Genomic DNA, 21,347 nt, shown 5'->3' on the forward strand with positions numbered 1-21,347 from the left:
AGTTTAAGAAAGCAAAGAAGTAAGAAACATCCAAGATTGTGCAGAATTTTCAACCTGTGATAGAAAATGGTTTTACAACATAACTTCTTCGATTTTAGGTAGTGTTCAAATGAGGCTCCTAAATTTACACATGAAAGTCCTTGTGTTCTGTGTGTTTCATATGCAGTCCTTGAGTGATATTTGCAATGAAGGTAATGTGTTGTTCTTTACTTTTAATGTGTGTGTCTGGTGAGAGCTTATGTTCCTGAGTTTCTGTGGCGGTGAGTTGCTTTTTGATTTGCTCCTCAGAAGGTGTCATCCAAAAGCAGATGGATGCTACTGTTCTTCAGAACAAATACCCAGGTTCCAAAAAGAACCGGACTGATGTATCTAACTACTGAAGTAGTGGTTTTGGTTTTTCATTTCGTTGTCTGTACCCAGGCAAGTTCTTGAATCTGTAAGCTTATCACACCTGACTCTAGATGTAATTATGAATACATGCTGTCTTTGAGGCTGATGTCTGTCTGATATGGCTGGCAGCAGCCTGAGTAAATGGCCTTTCTCTGAACCTTGATTGAAGCACATGTAGTTGTAGCTTATCCAGCAGCTCTAATGTCCTCAAGGTTACTCTCTGTCTGACACACCCCTGCATGAATGGACACTGTTCTCTAGAAATTGTGCAGTGAGTTCATATCTTAAATGTAAAGACTTGTGATAAGAATAAGCACAGACATGTTACCATGCATTAGACACTGTGTGTTATTACAGCATTACATTTTCTTTAAACTAGAATTTAGCCTTTCCTTGGTGTGAATAATCACTATTAGCCTTTATTGCTGTATGTATAATGTTCACCAGAATCTGTAACCATAGCTAATGTTGGAATATGTTTTTACCTCATCTACTATAATAACTGAAGATGAGTCATAATCCTGTCCCTTAAATAGAATATATACTATCAGTCACTTAGTTGTGCCATATTTGCTTATTTTTTTTAAAGAAAGTGGTCTGCAACACATTTATGGAGAAATGCCCAGAAACACACACTCCATTTATTCCACTATAAAGTGTTGATTATATGCTAGAACAGTAATTGAGTAATCATGGTAACTAAAACCAAATAAAGTCTTAAGGTATTGAAAATACTTGTTATGCAATTGTTCTCATGTGGCACATATCTGTAAACAAATTAAAACAACAATAACAGCTGCATTATAAATATATTTCCTGAGCCTGCCTAATAAGTGTTGATTACATTTTTATAATACTAATAGGATATGGTTACCCCCATTATTTACATCTGGTATTTTACGCTTAAGAAGAAGAAATACATCAAGTTGCTTTGTTAATAGTTGTCATGTTTTAGTCCTAATAAGTGAAATAAGGTCCATGTACTGCATTGATAGGTGATTTTTTAATTAACATTGTGATCTGTACATACCAAAGTGATAGCTGCATGTTTACCTACTTGCCTATTGTAAACCAGCCAAATCTCCCCTCTCATTTGTGTTTTTTCTGGTTCTTCTAATCACAAGGCCTGATCTAATCATGTGCACAGCCACATTTCATCATGTTTATAATCCTGCTTAGATTTTTACTTAATGCAGACATGCTGTGAAATGTATATAATAGTATAACAGATGGGTACCTCCTTGCTTTGTTTAAGAAAGGGGGAAAGTGTTAATAGAACACTTTCTGCCAGTTTTAACATTGAAAGACAGACTCAAAACCTGTTAATGAAGTTTTTTTTTTCCCTAAAGGGACTTCGTTTAAGGTTATTTTTTGTTTAATGAGCTGTTCTGCCGTTACTTGCGGACGTTGGCTCTTTTTTTTTTCTCCGTGGAGTTAGTATAAAAAAAACACTTTTTTATGATGATGTAAAAATGAAAAGTAAACTTGCTAGTTTGTATCCGCGCATCAGCTCCTTTTGACAAGCCGTAAAGCACTTCATTAAAAGGGAAGGAAGGATAGAAGCTTCTTTTTATTTCCGAGAGACGAAGGTGAAGGATTTTAGTACTGAACACCGCTAGAGGGGATTTTTTTTCCTGAGTTATTTATTTTTTTTATAAAAGGTTCCTAGGCTAATGACTACATAAAAGGCATACTTTCACCTCCCGCAAGTTCCTGCGAATTATAAAGGACGTCGCTGCTGGGTTACTGCGAATCCCCAGGGGTTTGTTTCATTTAGAACATGGCCTCAGGCCCTTCCATTGCATCCTGTTGAATTGACCTCCTTTTCAACTCGGAGCTGGCAGCTGCACTGCGGAGCAGCCTTCTCCTCTCCTCCCCAGACCCTGCGGGCCGGCCATGTGACTCTCGCGAACTCTGACCTGCCGCGCAGGACCGGGACACAAACTGCCCTTTTCTTTGCGCGGAGCCGGGAGGGGTGAAGACGCGGCTTCGCCCGGATTTTCTTGCCGTTTATTTTTTTACTTTGGCAACGGGGCCTCAGTCTTAGTTGAGCAAAACCATTACTGGCCTGTGAAAGCAAAAAGGGGCCTTCGATTGTTAATTGTTACTTGGATGTCTTGAGTGAAAGACATTATTCATTCTGGTCTTTTAATTTATTGCCTCTCATTTTTTTATTTTTTATTTTAATGAGTAAGAAATTAAGTGCCGCCGTCCTTCCTTCTCAGATTACATTAGTAGTGATTCTTCCTCCATAATGAGTGTTTTTTTTATCAGAAGTTGCCTTTGCAGTGTACCTGTGTTTGAGCTGATGAAACTGGATATTTTCCTATGAAGAACAGAAGAATAAAAGCTATTGCCTAGGGATTTAATTGCAGATAATAGATAGAAGGCTGTTCTCTGTGGAAGCAAACAGGTCCTCTGTACCTCCGGAGGGCAGTGAAGTCACACATCAGTGGCTGGCTGAGGGCTTTATTCCAGTTGGTCTGCAGCAGATACTTTTTTTTCTCCAATTGTGTAAGAGGGTTATTAGAGCAAATATTTATGTGAGGGGGCTGGATTAAGAGGTCAGACAGAAAACAGAAAATCGCTTCCTCTGCTTGATGAGGTATTGCAACCTGGCGCTCGGGCACTTGAGCCAGCTTTCTGCATTGATTCGTTTATAATGGTTAGTCTATGATGGGGAATCACACGACTGTCACAGGTTCTCAAGCACCATGTGTTAAAAGAGTTTCATGCAGAAGGTGAGTTTCAGATGGTGTTGGAGATGATAGCAGGTTCCAAGCACACAACTGAATTATTGACTTTCTTCATTATATGCATCCTATTGAAATACATTATACAGTAACTAGAAACATCCATCTATTCATTTTCTAACCAGAGGGTTTCAGTGGTAACGGGCTGAGCAGCGCAGACCTGACTTCCCTTCCTCCAGCTCCTCCTGAGGGACTCCCAGGAGCCCCCAGGCCAGCGGAGAGAGAGATGCAGGGGGCTTTGTGCTCCTGGTAGGGTTACCCTTGGTAAAATTGGTGGTAGGTGAGGAGCCAGACATCGAACGATGCGAACTGGACTCCCATGATGGTTCAGCTGAAACCCAGAGAACCTGCCCGGATCAGGCACACTGGGGCTGGAGTCCGCGGGCCGCGGGCCTTTGGAACTACTGTGTGGACCTGGGCCGTGGAAACTAGGCCACGGGCAAGATGCATCCATAGGAACAATACCCTTATAAAGTTTATTTCTGAAATTAAGTTTTCTCTCTTCTCTTGTGGTCTTCACACCGGCACAGAGTTAACCTTCGAAAAGCCAATGGGTTTTTATTTTTCTGTTTTGTAGCTTGATGGAAATCTTCATTTATGCAGTAGATATATCTTTAACTACATTGTTCACATTCTCAAATAGGTCCGGTGGTACTTTTCTTTAGTCAGGTGGTGAAGTGATATTGCTGACATTAACCATTGCAGTTACAGAATACAGCACCTGGTGAAGCTTCAGAGATTTATTTTTGATGCTTTTAATAATAGATGCAAATACTGTAGTTCATGCACTTTGGTTTAATAGTCATTCTGGTGAAACACCCGAACATATCTGGTAGCACAGATTTGGATATTTAAGATTTATCATTGAATAAACCCTGAATCCACACTGCTAGGCTGTTGGTTCAAATTGTAGGTAGGGCACTACTGTCCTTCTGCAGGCTACATTACTCTGATGCCCCAAACAGAAAATAATTGTTTTCTGCATGGGTAGCATCCAGGCCATCTTTGTAAATGAGAATTTGTTCTTAAATTTGTTAAATAAAGGTTTATTTTATTAAGCCATAAAACCGCTTATGTAGATGCTACATTTTTTCTAGGTAATGTTTTTTGTAAATAATCAAAGCTCATCACTTTAAAAGGTTGAACATGGGGAAAATGTTTGCTTTCTGTACTGCTGGAGTTTGTAGACAAGGTTAAAAATGTTAGTATAGGAATCATAGATCATAGGATTATGTTTGAAATCTTGGAAGGCAAAGTATTATGGTATTAATAAACTGTTTTAGAGTCTTTACTCATAAATTTAAGCCAAGGTTGATGGTTTGGTTCATGGATTAAGGTTGATGTCTTGGTTATTGCTGGTGGGTTAAGAGCTGAAAACGTCAAAGTAGAGGCACCATCATCTTTTCTCACGTTTCCCCCTTTCAGTATCTTGTCTTTAGAGAAACATTGTTATTCCTAGGTGTTGTGTATCTTCACAGCGACCCCACTTGTGTTAATTAGTAAAGTGAATAATTCTCTTCTGAGGACTGTTAGTCTCTGTTGAATTCCAGGGATGTATTCTTCCATCAGGTTAGTTCATTTCTGAAGTAAATAAACAATGCAAAGGGGACCGTGTGTCAAAAGACCATTTAAGATTGAAATTTCCGATTGGGCAAGATTGGGTAGAGGCAAAACCTACACGTTAACACGGATTGTTTTTTGTAGTAGGGCAGGAACGGGTTAGGTTATCGTGAGATATGCCCTTAAGGGTGTAATGAAGCACTCAGCACACAAGGCACATCCAAGTGGCTCTAATCCCCTCTGAAATGTTCCCATCTTTCGGTGTGCAACCCCTTCCCCCAGCCCCTGGAGGGATGTTTTCTGCGTGTGTGTCTGTTGGGGAGACAGTACCGAGTGCTGTGTATGTGCAGTGCGAGAGTATTGCACCATTTAGGCACAGCCAAAGAATGTAATTTGTGCACCGAGAAGTATTTATTTGTAGAATGCAGTAAGAAAAAAAGCAACCTTCAGAAACAGATTTTTCCACATTTTCCAATTATGTAATCTGACAGTTGTAATTCTGACCATTTGTCTGAATCTAGATACTTTTATTTTTATGTTTTGCATATATATATTTAATGTAAATCAGTTTTTAGTGTGCTTTTGTTTTATTTCTACGTGGTGTCTTCAGTGTATCGACTCTGAGTGTTTGTATACATGACATGCTTCCAATGAAAACACAGAAGGATTTGAACATTGACATTGAAATATTAATACACATGAAGCCTTTTCAATTGTATATTTCAGTCCCTTGTGAGCGGTTTTAAAAGGCAAGGGGAAGCTTGGAATGGCCTGTCAGGATCTTAGATCAGATCAGGTTTGTCTTGACACATTTGTACACAGCAGGGATGATCAGACGGAGCCTCAGGCATCAAGGAAGCAACCATCAAGATGGCATGCTTGGTTAAGAAAGAACTACTCAAGTTCTCCTTCTGTGGAATATTTATCTGGAACTCGAATGCCTTGTCTTTCTCTCCTGCACGTGTAAATGCACTTAGAGCTGCATGGATATGCCTTCTGTGGCTGTCCTTAATTGCATCACAAGGTGATGCTTGCACATTTCCAGCACTTCTGCAGTGCAAGATTCTCATTTACTTTCTCTTTTACAAGACGGTCTGTGATTATTAAAATGGTTTAATCTCTGTCGGCACATGATAATACTTGGAACAAAATGAAGAACAAACATTAGTTTATAAGTAAATCGGAAATGGAAATACTACGTATATAAGGGGTTCACTGGTTTTTGGTATTAATTTGAGCAATCTTTATAACTGATTGCTTGATGCAGTTTCTACCATGATTGGCTCTAAGTGTGAATGGTCTTTATTGCATATTGCTGCTGGGTGTCCAAAACTGGTAAATCTAATTTCTGAAAAAAAAGTTAAACAACTTTGGAAGCCTGCAAATAATAAGCTCAATTTTTCAATAAACACAGCTGTTCTTCTTAACTCTTTGTATTGAATTCAGTTTGTCTTTTTAATAGTTGTCACCCTCTCACTGGGATTTCTTGCATTTGTGATAGCCAGAAAACACATGCGAGCTAATTTGTTTCCATACGGGTTTAAATTATTTATGACAGTGATGTATAGGAGGAAAAAAAATCAAGCATCTGAAGAGTAAAGAAAACAAAAGCAGAAAAATGTGGAATTTTCTGTATTAGTTTAGTTTAATTAGTTTCTAATTAATGGTTTAAATTTCCTTGAGGCTTGTAGGTATGGAAATTAAGTACTACTTTTTGCCTATATAAACTGCAAATATTACCCAAAGCCTTTGAACAAGATTACCCAGATGGCTTTGCAGCACTTGTGCCCAAACGTTTTTTTGTGCTGAAGGCTAAAGCATACGTTTCCCAGAAGGCTGCGGGCTGGGCTTCAGTCTGTGACAGAGCAGGCGTGAGAGGCCTGACTGCAGGCAGGAGGAGCACTTTGGGCCCCGTCCTCTCACAGCGGAGAGTTACAACTGTACCAATTGCTGCCGTCAGGAAGGTGGTATTCTGGTCTCGGAAAGTGCTGCCAGTTTGAAAGTTTGAAAGAGGTAGCTGCAGGTTCTGTATTGCTCTCGACCGATGTGGTTTTGTCACTAAGATGAAGAAAAAAGATGTACTTTATAACTGAGGCACACTGTACTGTGTCTCGAGTTAAGAAATAGCTGTATGATATTTGTTTTTGAAGCATAATTAAAATTAACGGGGTCAATTGCAAAGAACTTTACGATTTAGTACGGAGCTGCGTACGAAGCTGAGTACTAGCTAGTACAGTACTGTCTCAGGATCGCCTTCAGTTGCATGCTCCATTGGGACAAAGCTGGAGCCCAGCTGATCTTGTCCATGTCCCGCATCATAGATTTAAACAGTTGTACTACCAAGCAGAAACTGAAGGGGGCTCCGATTTGGAATGTGTGAAATATTCGGACCAGGACGCTAACGTGTGGGCCGACATTATTATATAATTATCGCTTTGTCATATATGCATAATTTAATGTTAGTATTTTTTAAAAGAAATAATTTGTACAAATGATAAAATACTCCTGAGAGAATGTAACTAGCCGTGTGATATTCTATTTCAATACGCCATGAAACGAGCACAGCTGCTGTGGGCTTTCATTTTTACTGATGAATGATACAGAGACTTACTGAGATGCTTTGGAAGTGTACAAGTTGGTAATTCATTTTTTATGAGAGGCTATATTCATGTATACTGTACACAACAGATAAGATAAAGATAAAGCCTTATGTACTTCCATGTGCAACATTTGGCTGTGTTTTCTAATTCTTGTCTGTGTATTTTGACCGTTCAGGGTAGTCGGTTCTCTACATTGATGAATAATGAATGAGTCCAAGAAGAAAGATTTCTTTGAACGTTCACTTACTCAGCAAAAGCAACCAGAAGACTATCTATTAAAGTATTGCTGAAATGTCAATGGATTTTATACTACAAGTCTTAATAATAATTCCTTATACTTATATAGAGCTTTTCTGGACACTCCACTCAAAGCACTTTACAGGTAATGGAAAATGCCACCACCGCCACCAATGTGCAGCCCCACCTGGATGATGCGATGGCAGCCAGAGTGCACCAGTACACTCACCAAACATCTGCTCTCAGGGGGGAGAGTCTCCATTGGTTATAATAATCGAATAGCGTGGAGCATTGAGTTGAAAGAAAGCAATGTCCGCTGATGATGCTCGAATTTGCTAATGGATAAGGTAGCTCACTTCAGTGGTATAATGGGTTTTGTTTTTCATGATTAGTCACTTTTTTTGTTTTGAGTCCAAATCACGTTTTGTTATGCCTGGTTGAATGTTCTCCTGTCTGCGTCTGCTCTTTCTCCAGGGCTCCTCCGGGCTGTCTGCCGTTCCAAAGTCTTGGCTCCTTCAGCGAACTACAAGGTCCAGTCTCAGGGATCTCCTGTTCTGCATGGAGCAACAGCCATCACTGCGGCACTCACTCACCCTCTACCGTGCCTTGCTCAAGTAGCAACTTTCAAGCACAGCTGCTGCCAACGGAGCTAAACAGCTGGGTTGCACTATTCCGAGTTCCAGTTGTTATTTTGTATGCTGTACAATGTTTACATGCAATATATGCACAGTGTCTGCAGCTGTTTTTCTGTTGTTCTTTTGCCATCTTGAATATGTCTCAAGTACAAGATGACTTCACTTTGTTTTCTATACTATTCATGTAACTTGATAAAAAGCTTTTTTTTTAACTAAGATTGTATCTGCTCTATGCAGAAGAGCAAGTCCATTCGGTATTATGCAGGTATAAGCTTTGCTTTTCTCGAAATACTCAGATACTTTTTTTTTGTTTTCAGTCGTAAAATAAGGAGGAGGCAACACTGATTTTTTGAAAGAATTTGTGCTTTTCGCAGTGGGGAGTTTGCTCTACAAGACATCAATATTTCGAATCTCAGATTTGATTTTTTTTTAATTGTTCAAGATGATCAGGATTCCTGTCATAATCTGGACCTTTGTTTCTGAACATATCTTTAAGGAGGATTTTTAAATCAGTGTTAAAATATTTTTGTCCATTTTTACAACTTAAAAGTATTGTGAGTCAAAGAAAATAAGAAATTCAGCAGTGCCTGCATAGTATTAGTAGACTACATATATACTGTAAAGAAAATGATACCGATTTCATTATAAATTGTAGGATTGTTTCCCATGATTTTTTTGGATTTTAATCATCGTTTGTTTTTTATTTTGACCCACTGTTAAATAGAGATTATATGAAGGTTAAGATTATTTCTGAATTATGGCTCCCATTTGGGCAGTGGAAGACAAATTATTTGTGTTTCCATAAAGGATATACATAAGGTACGAGAACAAAAACGTTTCAGTGGCGATTTAATTAATTTGAATTTGTTCCTTTTTTCTCACATGAGAAAGTGCTGCAGGAATATTTGAAAAGACTTTCACCCAGGTGAAATTAACATTGTTAATTACTATGAATGATGTCATTTAACGTGTTAAAAGTTAACTGCTTGATGTTTAGCAATGTTATGTTAAGATGTTAAGCAACTTCCTGAAATGATATCTAGACTTTGACAATTATTTAAACCAAATCTGGGTGTTTCTAGACTTTATTTGTTGTTTTTTCTTCCATGTCAGGGAAGACTACTCTTGTATGTCTGTGTTCGCAGGAGTGGTGGTGTTTGTGCTGTTCACTGTTAATTCAAGAACTGATATTTTTTTTTTTGTTAGTCTTATGAATTTCAGTTTATCAATTACTGAAGTATGCACTTGAAATCTATTTTGGGGTTTAAAATTTGTGTTGAATAAACTGTTTTCTAAGATTTTTTTACAAGAGATATTGCCTTTGCTACAGACAACTGTACTGCACATCATCATGATGTTTTTCTGTTCCGTTTTCATAGTTTAACTACAAAATCAGAAGTAATATATTGATTTGTATTAATAGTCTTGAATATATTTTTATATTTACATAGAAGAGGTCAAGGTTGCTGGAACTTTGCAGTGTTGTAAGGGAAATTTTGTTAATCTTTTACTAGCAACTGGAAACAATACAATACATTTTGTATTTCTGAATTATTAGTTTTTACACTTAAGCTATGATAAGTTTGGTACTTGTAACATATGCCTAGCATATGGGCTTAAAATGGTTTTATATTGTATTAAAATAAAGGATTTTATTAATCTAAGCTAGAATTTTGTTTTTAGGTCACTCTTTCTCAGCACAGAGTAATTTAAGAATAATTCCATGCCGGTATTTGTGTGGATAATTCATGAAACAGAATTACACATAATCAAATTCTTTTGTTTTTAATGCAACAGTGGTACTAAAATTTACAAATTTGCAAGTTTTTACTTGTGTCTTTCTCTACTTCCCACAATTTTTACCTTCTAGAAGACAGAGGCACTGTGTACACTTTCTGATGAGAAGTTTTTTAGAAAAGTTAAAATAACTGTTATGAAAGCAATTCAAATTTTGTTATTTTTAAAACAGGTGTATTTTGCGATGTCCTAATATAGCCTCTCCTATGGGACATTGATGTGGAACCGCACAGGGTGTGTTTGGTGTGGAGGTGGAGCTCTTGATAGAGCAACATGTTGCGTTGGCAACCTCACCTGAGAGGAGTGAGTGCTGATGAGCCTCAGCTCAGCTGTGGGAGGACTTTTAGAGCAGGCCAAAACTCCCCACAGAGGAGCCCAAGCCAGGACATCAGTCCTGAGCTGGCTGCAGGGGAGAGTGGGTGTGAGATGCTGCTGATGTGCGAGTTTAAGGTGAGCGGTTGCCTTATGAAAGTGAAGGAGAAGGCAGAGTAGTGGCTGCAGCTAATCCTCGAAAAGGGGCGGAGGAGAGCCTTCAGAGAGGGACTTAGCTTAAGATCCATTTATTTAAAGGGATGGGCAGGCTGTTTTGAGTGGCTGTGCAGGAAGTCTGCTGAATGAGTGTTCATGTGTGTTTGTTAGCGCAAGTACCAGAGTGTGAGATGCAGCAGAGATCTGGCTGCTAACCTCTGGTGGCGAGTGTGCTGTGGTGACAGCGAGGGCGCTACCGATGCTGTATGGTGTGGTGGAGAAGCGCAGTGTTGATCAGACACAAGGAAACAGTGCACCAGCACCTGTGAGTACGCAATCTAGGTCACATGAGTGAGAAGTCGGAGCAGTTGTGTGAGCAGTTTTAATAGGGAAAGTATTTTGAGTCTCTGCACGGAGGTGCTATGTGAGGCTTGGTGTTGAGTGAGCTCAAGTCTCAGTGCAGGAGGGAGGCACAGGAGACTGGTGATTGTGAGACACCAGCCGGCCTGGTGGCATCAGGTGACGACGTTGGCGACTGGAGAAGGACCTTGAAAGTCTGAGGCCTGACTGAGCATAGTGGCCGTAGCCCTTGTGGAGTGTGTGACAACGGGGGAGCAGAAGGCTACAGGTGAGTGGGAGCAAGGAGGCTCTTGGCAAGGGAGGGCCATCTCCCCGAAAGGGTCTGAAGAGTGAGATCAAGAGTTGAAAGTAAAGTTTGTCAATGAATACAATACTGAATTTATTTTGTAAATATACACATTATGAGTTTCTGGAACAAAACAGTGAGCGTACATATGAGAAATTTCCTGAATCGATCTGGAATTATTGTAAATCCAAAGTTATAAAAAAACAACCGAAGCTTTTCAGTTCTAGCTGGTTTACTGGGTGAGATGGTATAAAGAAAGGTAAAAATAAAAAGAGCTTATGGTTATCCAGTTAGTGGTTGTGTAAATTTGGGTGAACTGATTTGTTTTAGGAAGTTCTTAGATGTTTATTGTCTTGTTCCAGTGAGGAATAAGATACTGATAAGGAAGATACAATAAGGAGCCAAGAAAAGGAGGTTTTTTTTTTGCCTGAAACACCTCAAAATCTACAACCTGGCCCGTTAGAACTCCTAATCCTCCTGGTCGTGTTTGATTCATTAAGTAGTATCCATTTTTATTATTTTCTGCTTCGCAGTAAATAGTACAGTATTAATAAAATGCTTAAATGACCACTATATGAATGAAGATGTTTTAAACTTTAATTGCATAAAAGATTTGTGAATTTATCAATTTAAAACAAATGGACATATGAAGCACTATTTATTCTCTGCCCGGTCTCTGGAATTATAGTGACAATGTAAATGACTGTTCATACTAATGAATCCAAGAAAAAAGTAGTTTAGTAAGAAAACACGTCTCCTATCAGAACCTTACTGCTAAATCCCAATGAGTTACTTTTTGATGGCAAATTCCTATTGTGTGTTTATGACCTGATGAAGTCCCATGATTAACATCATTATGGTATAGTGAACCAGATGATGCCTTATACATGTCCTTTCTTTTGTAACTTTATATTGTTATGCCTAGCAGCTTAGAAACTGCATGAAACAAGTACAGTCCAGCTGTGTTAATATAATTTTGAATAATGGTGTTGTAGGTGTTGTAGTTCCACTCCCTACATATAAATACCCCTTAACTGTCTAGAACACTATTTCTTTCCGTTATCCTAATATCTAATGTCTAGTTGAGCATCCATCCAACTGCACCTATGGTCCCAGCCTATACTTGTTGTTTCATTTCCTTTCCCCAGTCCTCCTCTTCCCTGTCCCTGTCCACGTCCCCATAGAAACCCTCTCGGGCAAGCACATAGCAGCAGTCTGCACTGGGTCCAGGCCTCCTTGTTCAAGGCTCTTGCCAACCCTTGGTGCTAAATTGCAGCTCCTGTCGTGCCTGCAACAGTGATGGGTTCTCCCCTCATCCTTTTAGTTGGTTGGTGTCCAACTGGTACAGTGGTAGCCTTCAACTTTATCCCCTCCCAAAGTTTCCACCTGCAAATGCTGCTAATTTTTTTTTCTTCCTGTGGTGATTCTGCTTGTAATACATCCTCATCCATTCAATTCAACTTCAGCAAACAGTAACTCTCTACCCTTTTCTTCTTAATCCCATGTCTGGGTCCTCTTCTGTTTCTCTTCTGCAGCCCACCACAGAGTTCCTATGACAAGCTAGCCACTGCTAGTGCTAACTTTTAGTCCACTTTGCATCATACATGCTTGTCATTGACTTCATTTTCCCATCGGTCTTCCTCCAAAACATTGCATATCCAAACTTAGTCATTCAAGTGAGCTCAAACCTCATCATATATACTTCTCATTCATTCCATGCTATGCACACTTTCTCTCTTGGTTCCTGTGAGATATTCTAGCTAAACCAACTCTCCTTTAGCTCAATTTTTGAAATCTGCATTGGTGCTTCAGGGATCCCTTTAAGAGGTTGTACCAGTGCTGATCATTGACCAGCACTGTCATTTCCTCAGCCAGGTGAATTCATGGCAAAGTACGCTACCTCCTCATATGCGTTGGCTTGTTTTGTCAAAATTAGAACCAAACTCCTGAACGTTATGGATGAAAATATCAGCCACCATAGCTTAAGCACCTCTCAGTTGTTTTTGAAATAGAGCTAGAGAGCAGTGATTTTGTATCAGTGCCATATATTATATGTAGGTATAAATGTAGTGCCCTATAAATATATTCATACCACTAATTAAACAGAGAGAAAAAATACCATATCATAAAGATATATAGATCAGGTATTATGTTATACAGAAATGTTAATTGGATTACAGAGCAACAGAGCAAAGTATTTTATCTGTCATAAAGTCCAGAAAACACAAGGGACAATTTCTATTCATACTCCTGTACTTTGTATTTTGTGAATCCTCCTTCCATCGATTACCCTGACAAGATACTGTGCTTCATGTAGGATGAATCTTTCACACTTCTGAGGGAAAATTTCTGACCGTTTATTCAGGCCCAGTTGTTTACATGTCTGTAATTTTATGTTTGGCAATGTCACTGGTTCATCGGTTAAGGTTTAAGTGTTTATATGTGCTTTGGATGTGAAAAACGTACAGATGGGAGGCTGTGGATGGGGTCACGTGAATGTTGAACTCTGTTGGTTAGTTATGTTAAGCCGTCAGGGTGATAATATTTGATGCGAGTCAAGTGTGATATAATTGTAATGTCATAAATTATTGTTTTATGTCAAGATCTTGTGCATTATAGTATATGTGAAAGTTTGTAAACTGGAGAACGTGACATATGGGGAATAGTACCTGTGTCCTGCACCATCCTGAGAAAATGCGTGGAAACCCTCCCATTATATTTTCTCTTTTTAGAAAAGAACCCTTTAAATAAGTTTGATGTTGATTCTCAGCCCGTTCCTGACACAATAGGCCATTACCGGTGAAGCCACCAGGGCCAACATGGACATGCTTCAGGACGTTGTGTTTATGGGAAGTGTAGTTCTTATAGGCAATGCAGCATCGCAAACTCTACTACTCGGTTTCAGTACCAAGCTCTCACCAATTTATGTAAATCCACGAGCAGGGGAAGTCAAGATATTCTAGCACTACTGCCTGGTATTGGGAAGCATTAGGGCAGGGTTATATATGCATACAGTATGTGGGAATGTCTATTGTTGTCTTCTGGAATGTCCACGAAACCTGAGCCTTTTGGCACAGGTGAGTAGGTTTTTGGCCAGAATGTCCTGGTACATGTTGGAGCTCACGATTTCCCGTCAGAGCAAGGGCTCCAAAATGTAGAGATGCAATCCAATACCAAGGCATAACCAATATTTCTACTCGGGTATATTCTCTGCATATTCTTGACAACTGAGGATTGTAAATGTTTGAGTGTTGATTATCCCACTCTATATTTTAGTTGGTGCAAAGTATGCTACTCTTAAACAGTAGTTTAATTTATATGTTTATTTATAGATAAATTATATATTAGAATACAGAACAGTGCCTACATTTTATAATGTTACAAATATCTCTACTGCCTTATTGATTCTACTTTTTTAACTACCCATAGGATTAAAAATTTTGTAGCTCCTAACTACTTAAAATAGTGTGTTGGTGTTATAACTGATTTTGTTACAGTATGTTGATTTTACAATTTACTAGCTCCTTCGGGTGATCATTCTCTGATTTGTAAAACTAAGAATTTGATAGAATTAATAAAGGTGAGGTGTTAATTCAGAAAAATTTTACTTTTCTGGGGAATGCAAAGAGTAAGACTACTACCATGACAACGTAGTATTCCAGAAGGCCAGACTAATGTTCCCTTGTCACATTTAATCAAAACAAGGATATTTGATGCACACCAAATACTTCAGATTATGAAACTAGAGAGATGAATATAATGTTTTTCTGTTTTTGTCTTAGAGTTAATTCAAATGCATTATTTATCTCTGTGATAATCGTGCAACAGAAGCTCATTTTAAAGCACCCACTATAGGAGCCTGTTGCAGACATCGCCAAATAACGGGCTATGCATATTCTCTGAAGTAACCAGCCCTTCTGGGTACTACTGATATTTAAAGAACATTACTCATCATCAGGTGGGTGAATTTCATCCATGCATTGAAGGGTTATGAACTCCAGACATTAACCTTTCAGAAGTGTTAGATTTCTTACGAAACCTAGATTTGGAGGTCTTCTACTACTACGGCTACTGCTTTTTTATTTTAAATTAAGTATGACAAGTAAATAAATCAGTTAAAATCGATACATTTTCCTTTGTAATTCACATCTTTAGTATAATACAGTAGAAACGTTACAAATGTCTTACACCATTAAAATGTAGACTAAAGCCAATAGGCTTGTGATGAGCTGTTATTGTATGAAAAGCTTACTTTTAGGTACCTGACCACAAAAATAATTTAAATCATTAGAAATCCTTTTTCATAATATCTAGTTTCAAGATTCTACTGTATCTATCCCTTTATTGAAAAAAATGAAACACCTTTTTGATTCACATGGCTGAGCTTGAATAGATGAAGTATTGCATTCGACTAAGCCTGTGCTCTAGCCTGAGGCAAGTGCATAGCTTAACATAAGTGATGCCTGCCTGGAGCGAAAACAAAGCACAACACGCCTGAGGAGAGCAGGTCCGACCAATAATGTATTTATAGTTTTATTGAAAGACTTCTATTGTACACCGTATTGCCTCGAACTATGTCTGTCCTCCACGTTTTATTAACCCCTGGCTTATCACAGGGATGGATAGTTACTTTTAAAATGAACGCCTAAAAAACATTAAGCCAGAAATGAAGCAAAGGGTTTTGCTGGTTAGACAATGCCCATTTGTGAATGATGTTGCTGATGTCAGGCCTTTCAATCAGCAATACAGATGTCTTTCATCAGAACTCAGACCAATAAAGATACTGGTGTTTAAAAAAATAGTTTAGTTTGCCCCCCATGCCTTAATATCAGAAGGAAGCAGCACATCCTAATAACATTTTGAAGAAAATCAACTCACATGCTCAAATGTAAAATAACACTTGCTATGAGCTCTGATCCTTGCTAGGCCTCTTGTTTCTCTCCCAGCTGTTCCCCCTCTGGGTGCTGGGATCTCACCCTGCAGACTTCATCTTTATTCCTTGTGTGAGGGCGGCTTCCTGCTGGGACAGAAAGGGACCTTTAGGCATAGTCATCCCTTTGCCTAAGGGAAAGTCCCCAAACACTGGGGCGTTCAGACACTGCTCCAACAACTGCAGAGCAGGGCAAACCATTGACAGCAACAACCTTAGAACTTAAACATCTTTAGACAAGAGGCCATTCAGTCCATCTAGCCCATAAACGCTGATAGATGCCTTTACTTATAGTACATCACTGTATTTCTGTCATATTGTCATTTAATTTGTCTTAGGGAAATAAAAAAAATAATAAACATGCCTCACCTAAAACAATGCAATAGCCTGAGATAACTATGCCCATTTAAATGCTATTTTAAGTTTTTAATTACAACATTTTTCATGTTTAATTCTTGGGTGCTGGTGTTACTTGTGAAATACACAGTAAGTCTAAATTATGATGGGGGACTGTACATTGTATTGTAGTAGAGCACTGTATAATTTATTCTTCTTTGAAAATTCATTACTTTTGAGAAGGGTATCAATAATGTTTGCATAATCACACAGAAATGGTTAAAAAAATACAGAAATGGAAAAGACCCTACAGAGACAACTCTTATTTATGCTCGAAGCTGTACTGAGAAATGTTTCAGCTGTTTCCCAGTTTTATATTATTCTATTACCTAAGAATAAAAAATAAATGACTCACTCCAAGCTAAATACAAAGATGCCTGAAGCAACTACAGTCACTGCCTAAAATTTCAAAGGAAAATGAATATCTCACCAATATTTCCAGACAAAACTGATAAAAAAATAAAAGCCATCATTTCAAGCACATTTGCAATTATTAGCATTATTTAGATTAACTTCATTTTAATCAGACATTTTTCATGTAGTTCAGTAACTCTTAAAAATCTGTAACTGAAACAATTATCACCTTTTCAATTTATTGCCTGTACAGCTCTTTTGTTGCAAAAAACATTTGTATAAAATTCACCTAAACTGATTATCTTTTCTGTATTTGCAGTATTTTATTTATATTAGTTCTTTCTGATAGATCATTATTATGAAGGCCTGTAATCTTTACTTATGTTGATAGGAATATGTCTGAATATATTTTTGTTTTGCTCAGTGAAAATGATCATAGTTTACAATGATAAGCACATCTACTCTTTGGTGCTAAACAAAATTAAAATAATTTATTTTGCTTTGGAGTAGATCGAATTTGGAGTAAATAATGTTTTGTAAACATTTATTGTTATTCATTATTGCATACCTTAAGTTCTAGAATTACTAATAAAGGCAGTAATGAATGTCTACCTCTTCTTTTTTTCTTGCATAAATAATTGGTTATAAAATATGCCATAACTAATATTTAAAAATCAAAGAAATTTCACCTAAAATATAAATATTTTGATATATGTTTTGTATTTTTCCCTAACAATTGACTAAGAAAGAAACAAATTAAATTGAGGCCTTCCACTAAAATGTAATGTTTATCTCTGTAATATGTTAGATAATACTTCCCTAAATCTAATTGATTGAGAATTCAATGGATCCACACATTGGTTTTAACACTATCTTCAATAGTAAAATAATCAAAATTTCCATAAAGATTCTCTCAAGCTCTATTCCATCATTATTTTACTATAATACGGCTCAGTAGTTTGATCAAATTCGAATGACAAGGTAACAAGTTGACAAATATAATACACGAAGGGCTAGTGTATTTAATATTCTGGTGTTAACTGACTGCGCTGGCTGAAGATCAGTGATGTCACAACTCCCCTCACAGGGAATGAACGAGGGAGGCAGTTGCTAAGATGAAGTTGGGGTAGAGGGAGGGGAACTAGTAAAGTTATGCTGAGCTGTGGGCAGCCAGCAGGTAATTATACGCAGGGCAGCAGAAGTGTGAGATTAGAGAGCTTCTTCCAAACATCTGTGAAATAACATTAATGCAATATAGACATCTCTTACATTCTGGATTATTTTTATACTCGGTGTGTGCAAAAAGGTCAATCCATTTTGCCTTAGATTGTAAAGTGTATAGCAAAAACTATCAGCACAATTTTCACTTGTTCAAAACTGTGTTCCGTATATGGTCTTCCTAGTGGTGCAGCAATGAACTCTTAAATGGATATGAAGACAAAAAAATACATGAAATCATGAAGCTATAGATTGCCTGCAAATGTGTTAATCAAACTGTTACGTCCCCATGCGTGTCCCTATTTTTGTATAGTTTTTTCCACTGCCTGTATTCAGATTCCCCCATTTGTCCTTCATAACACCATTGCAGCAGTTGTGATGTTATCATCTACCAACTCCCGACCAATCAGCAACTAGATCTACAGTTCAAATACCTGAAGAAGTTTCAACTCAATGAGCTTTTCGGCTTTGGTCAGCTTTTTGCTCAACTTCGGTTTGCTTTGGCTCGTGTTCCCATTTTCTCGCTAGTGTTCGTGTTTGTCCATTTTAGCTTCTGTTTAGTTTGTTTGTTTTGATTATCTGTGTTTTGTTATTACCTTGCCCGCACTTGTTACTTTCCTTTTTACCTTGCTTGTGCTCATTTGTTACCCTATTCCTTGCTCGTGTATTTTCTTCAGTATTACCCGTTTTCCCACAATCGTGCAATTAGTTCACTCGTTAACTGTGAACTTGTACACCAGGGGAAAAGATAAAGGGAAGGTCATCGGGTTACATTGTGCACACGTAGGTTTGTTTTCTGTCTAGACAAACTAGGTTAGGGGTATGTGCCACTCGTGTATTTTGGTTCTGGTTAGTTCAGTGTAGGGAAGTTAGGGCGCTTGAAGACCCCGAAGACCCTTTTATTTTTGTTTGGGTTAGTTACTGTAGGTTAGACTTCACTGTATTAGCTAGATCCATTTGGTTTGGTTATTTTCTTTCCTTTGGAACTGCTCAGGTTCCTTTCCCCTGTATGTTATTGTGTCCTGTATAAGTACTAGTCACTTTTTCACTTTTTTTAAATAAATAATTTTTACACCGAACTTTGAGTCCCTCACCAGAAACCCTCCTGCATGCAAATCCATGCTAAATGTTACATCCCTTTACCTCTAGACACCTGGGGTCATAACGCAAACAAATTAATTGTGACCACCAACAGAGGGCTGTTTGAAATCATTGATGGAAAACTTTGGTTCATTATACAGTATGTTAATAATATAATTTAGGAAACTTCATTCACTTCCCCATAAGTATTCAAGGCATTGCTTTCAAAGCCAAAATCTCCAGTTCCACTGGGGGGGATTTCCTTCAGTTATTTGAGCCATCGAATTTCGAGAGTCATGACTGCTGCATCTTTTTCCTTGAGAACCTTCATGCCCTTGCACAGAGCTAAGCTGATGAAGACTAAACGACTTATAGTACATATATTATTTTGTACAGACTTTGATATTTTCACAGAGGAAATAATAAAATGAATCAGTTGTTGAAAGAACACAATGGACATTGCACTCGTAATAAATAGGGCATTGTGGTTCCAGTATGTGTTTTGTTTTACCACACTTGAAATTCAACAGATTAGATCACCTCATCCCCTGTGCCTAATCAGCCTCAGTTAAGTGTTTGTGCAACCAAGCCACTCAAGTGATTCAAGGTCAGTCATAGACAATCAATCAAAAAAATCTATCTGAAATTCTTATTTTTCTACACACTTGCATAAATATTCATTAATTTCTTTCAATGCCCAGTGTATAATGAATATTCCATCATGATGTGTTTCTTGCAATGCTCAGTATATAATGTATTGTAACGCAACGGGGGCTCAGGCGGGCGCCCTTGCCGCATTAGGTCGGCCCCATCCCGACTGAGGCTCGAACCCGGGACTTCCGCGTCTCTCTGCAGCGACCTAGCCCCGTGAGCTAAAGAGAGATCTCTCCACAGCCCAGTAGCTGTGGTCCTGCTATCACAGGGAAGGGCGGTGACGTCACCTGCTCTGGTACGCCGGCTCTTACACAGTGCCTGTCGGCCGTAAGCGTTACACTCTCCCCCACTTAAATCACCATCCCCAGCGAAGGGCTATCCCACCCCACTTCTGACACCAATGTAACACAACGGGGGCTCAGGCGGGCACCCTTGCCGCATTAGGTTGGCCCCATCCCGACTGAGGCTCGAACCCGGGACTTCCGCGTCTCTCTGCAGCGACCTAGCCCCGTGAGTTAAGAGAGATCTCTTCACAACCCAGTAGCTGTGGTCCTGCTATCACAGGGAAGGGCGGTGACATCACCTGCTCTGGTACGCCGGCTCTTACACAGTGCCTGTCGGCCGTAAGCGTTACAGTATATTCCATTTTTCCCTCTCTTTTTAATTTCCTGATCTAAACACTCTTTGCAAAGGTAAGTGGAACAGAATTCAGCAACGTCCATTCCACAAATAACAGAGCCCTAAAATCAATACAGAGCTTAGAATAGAGTGATGCTTCAGGAACTGTAGTAACATTTCCTTGGTAGAAAGTAAAAAGAAAGAATAAAACACACAGTGTGGTGAGTAGAGAGGAAGAAAGAAGGAATAAGTGATAGAGAGGTGGAGTGGGTAATGATTAGGAAGAAAAGATGAGAATGGCTAGAAAGTTCTGAAAAAGAGAACAGTGAGTAAAGAACGAAACAGATGAATAAGTGTGGAAGGTAACAATCTGGGAAAGGGAAGAATTAAAAAAGGTTGATTGTGAAATGTCCGATGCCAATCTAAGAATGATTTTGGGCTCTCAAACTGAGATGTAATCATGATCACAAACCTCTGCTTCTCAATATTAAGATCTGCTCCCTAGCCAGTCTTTTTCCCATTTCCCCAGTGTAAATGGAAGGACAATTTTCTGCAAGAAAGTTAATAAATGAGATTGCTGGAGAATCATGACACCCTCGGGGCAATCCTCACATTTCTGCCAAAGCAAAAAGTTCTTGGATGACAACTATTACTTGCATTTTTCCCACTCGAACTGTGGAGAAACAGGTTGCGTACATTATGTGGTTGGTAGTATGGTGGTATAGGATGATTGGTGGGTCTAGATAAAAGTTTTCGGTAGAATGGCCATTCTGTTAATAGAGGCTTTGGCTGAAGACCTTGGGAAAAATTATGAATGAGATTCAAGGTATGAATTTATTCAGTTGAGCTGGAGTACTTTTGTAAAATACTGAATACTGCACAGTATATAATTATGGAACACTGTCTGCAAAACTGAAATTAAAAAATGCTAAAAAGCAAGTAAGAAAGCATGTGAAAAGCCTCCTGAGCTGAAGATACATGGCACCAGAACAAGTCATGTGCACGGCACAT

At 38.6% G+C, this 21,347-nt stretch overlaps 1 protein-coding gene across 2 annotated transcripts in view; it reads left to right on the plus strand.

The window, feature by feature from the left end:
- The window catches only part of LOC148831671 (transcription initiation factor TFIID subunit 4-like), a 68,935-nt gene extending 59,110 nt beyond the window's left edge, over window positions 1-9,825 (plus strand). For both annotated transcript variants that reach the window (XM_088919231.1, XM_088919232.1), the window contains exon 16: window positions 8,015-9,825. In XM_088919231.1, the coding sequence (XP_088775357.1) occupies window positions 8,015-8,158 (144 nt within the window). In that variant the 3' untranslated portion in view covers window positions 8,159-9,825. The remainder of the gene's footprint in view (window positions 1-8,014) is intronic.
- The last annotated feature ends 11,522 nt before the right edge of the window (window positions 9,826-21,347 follow it).

Source organism: Atractosteus spatula, chromosome 6, assembly GCF_055471065.1.
Source record: "Atractosteus spatula isolate fAtrSpa1 chromosome 6, fAtrSpa1.hap1, whole genome shotgun sequence".
Lineage (NCBI taxonomy): Eukaryota > Metazoa > Chordata > Actinopteri > Semionotiformes > Lepisosteidae > Atractosteus > Atractosteus spatula.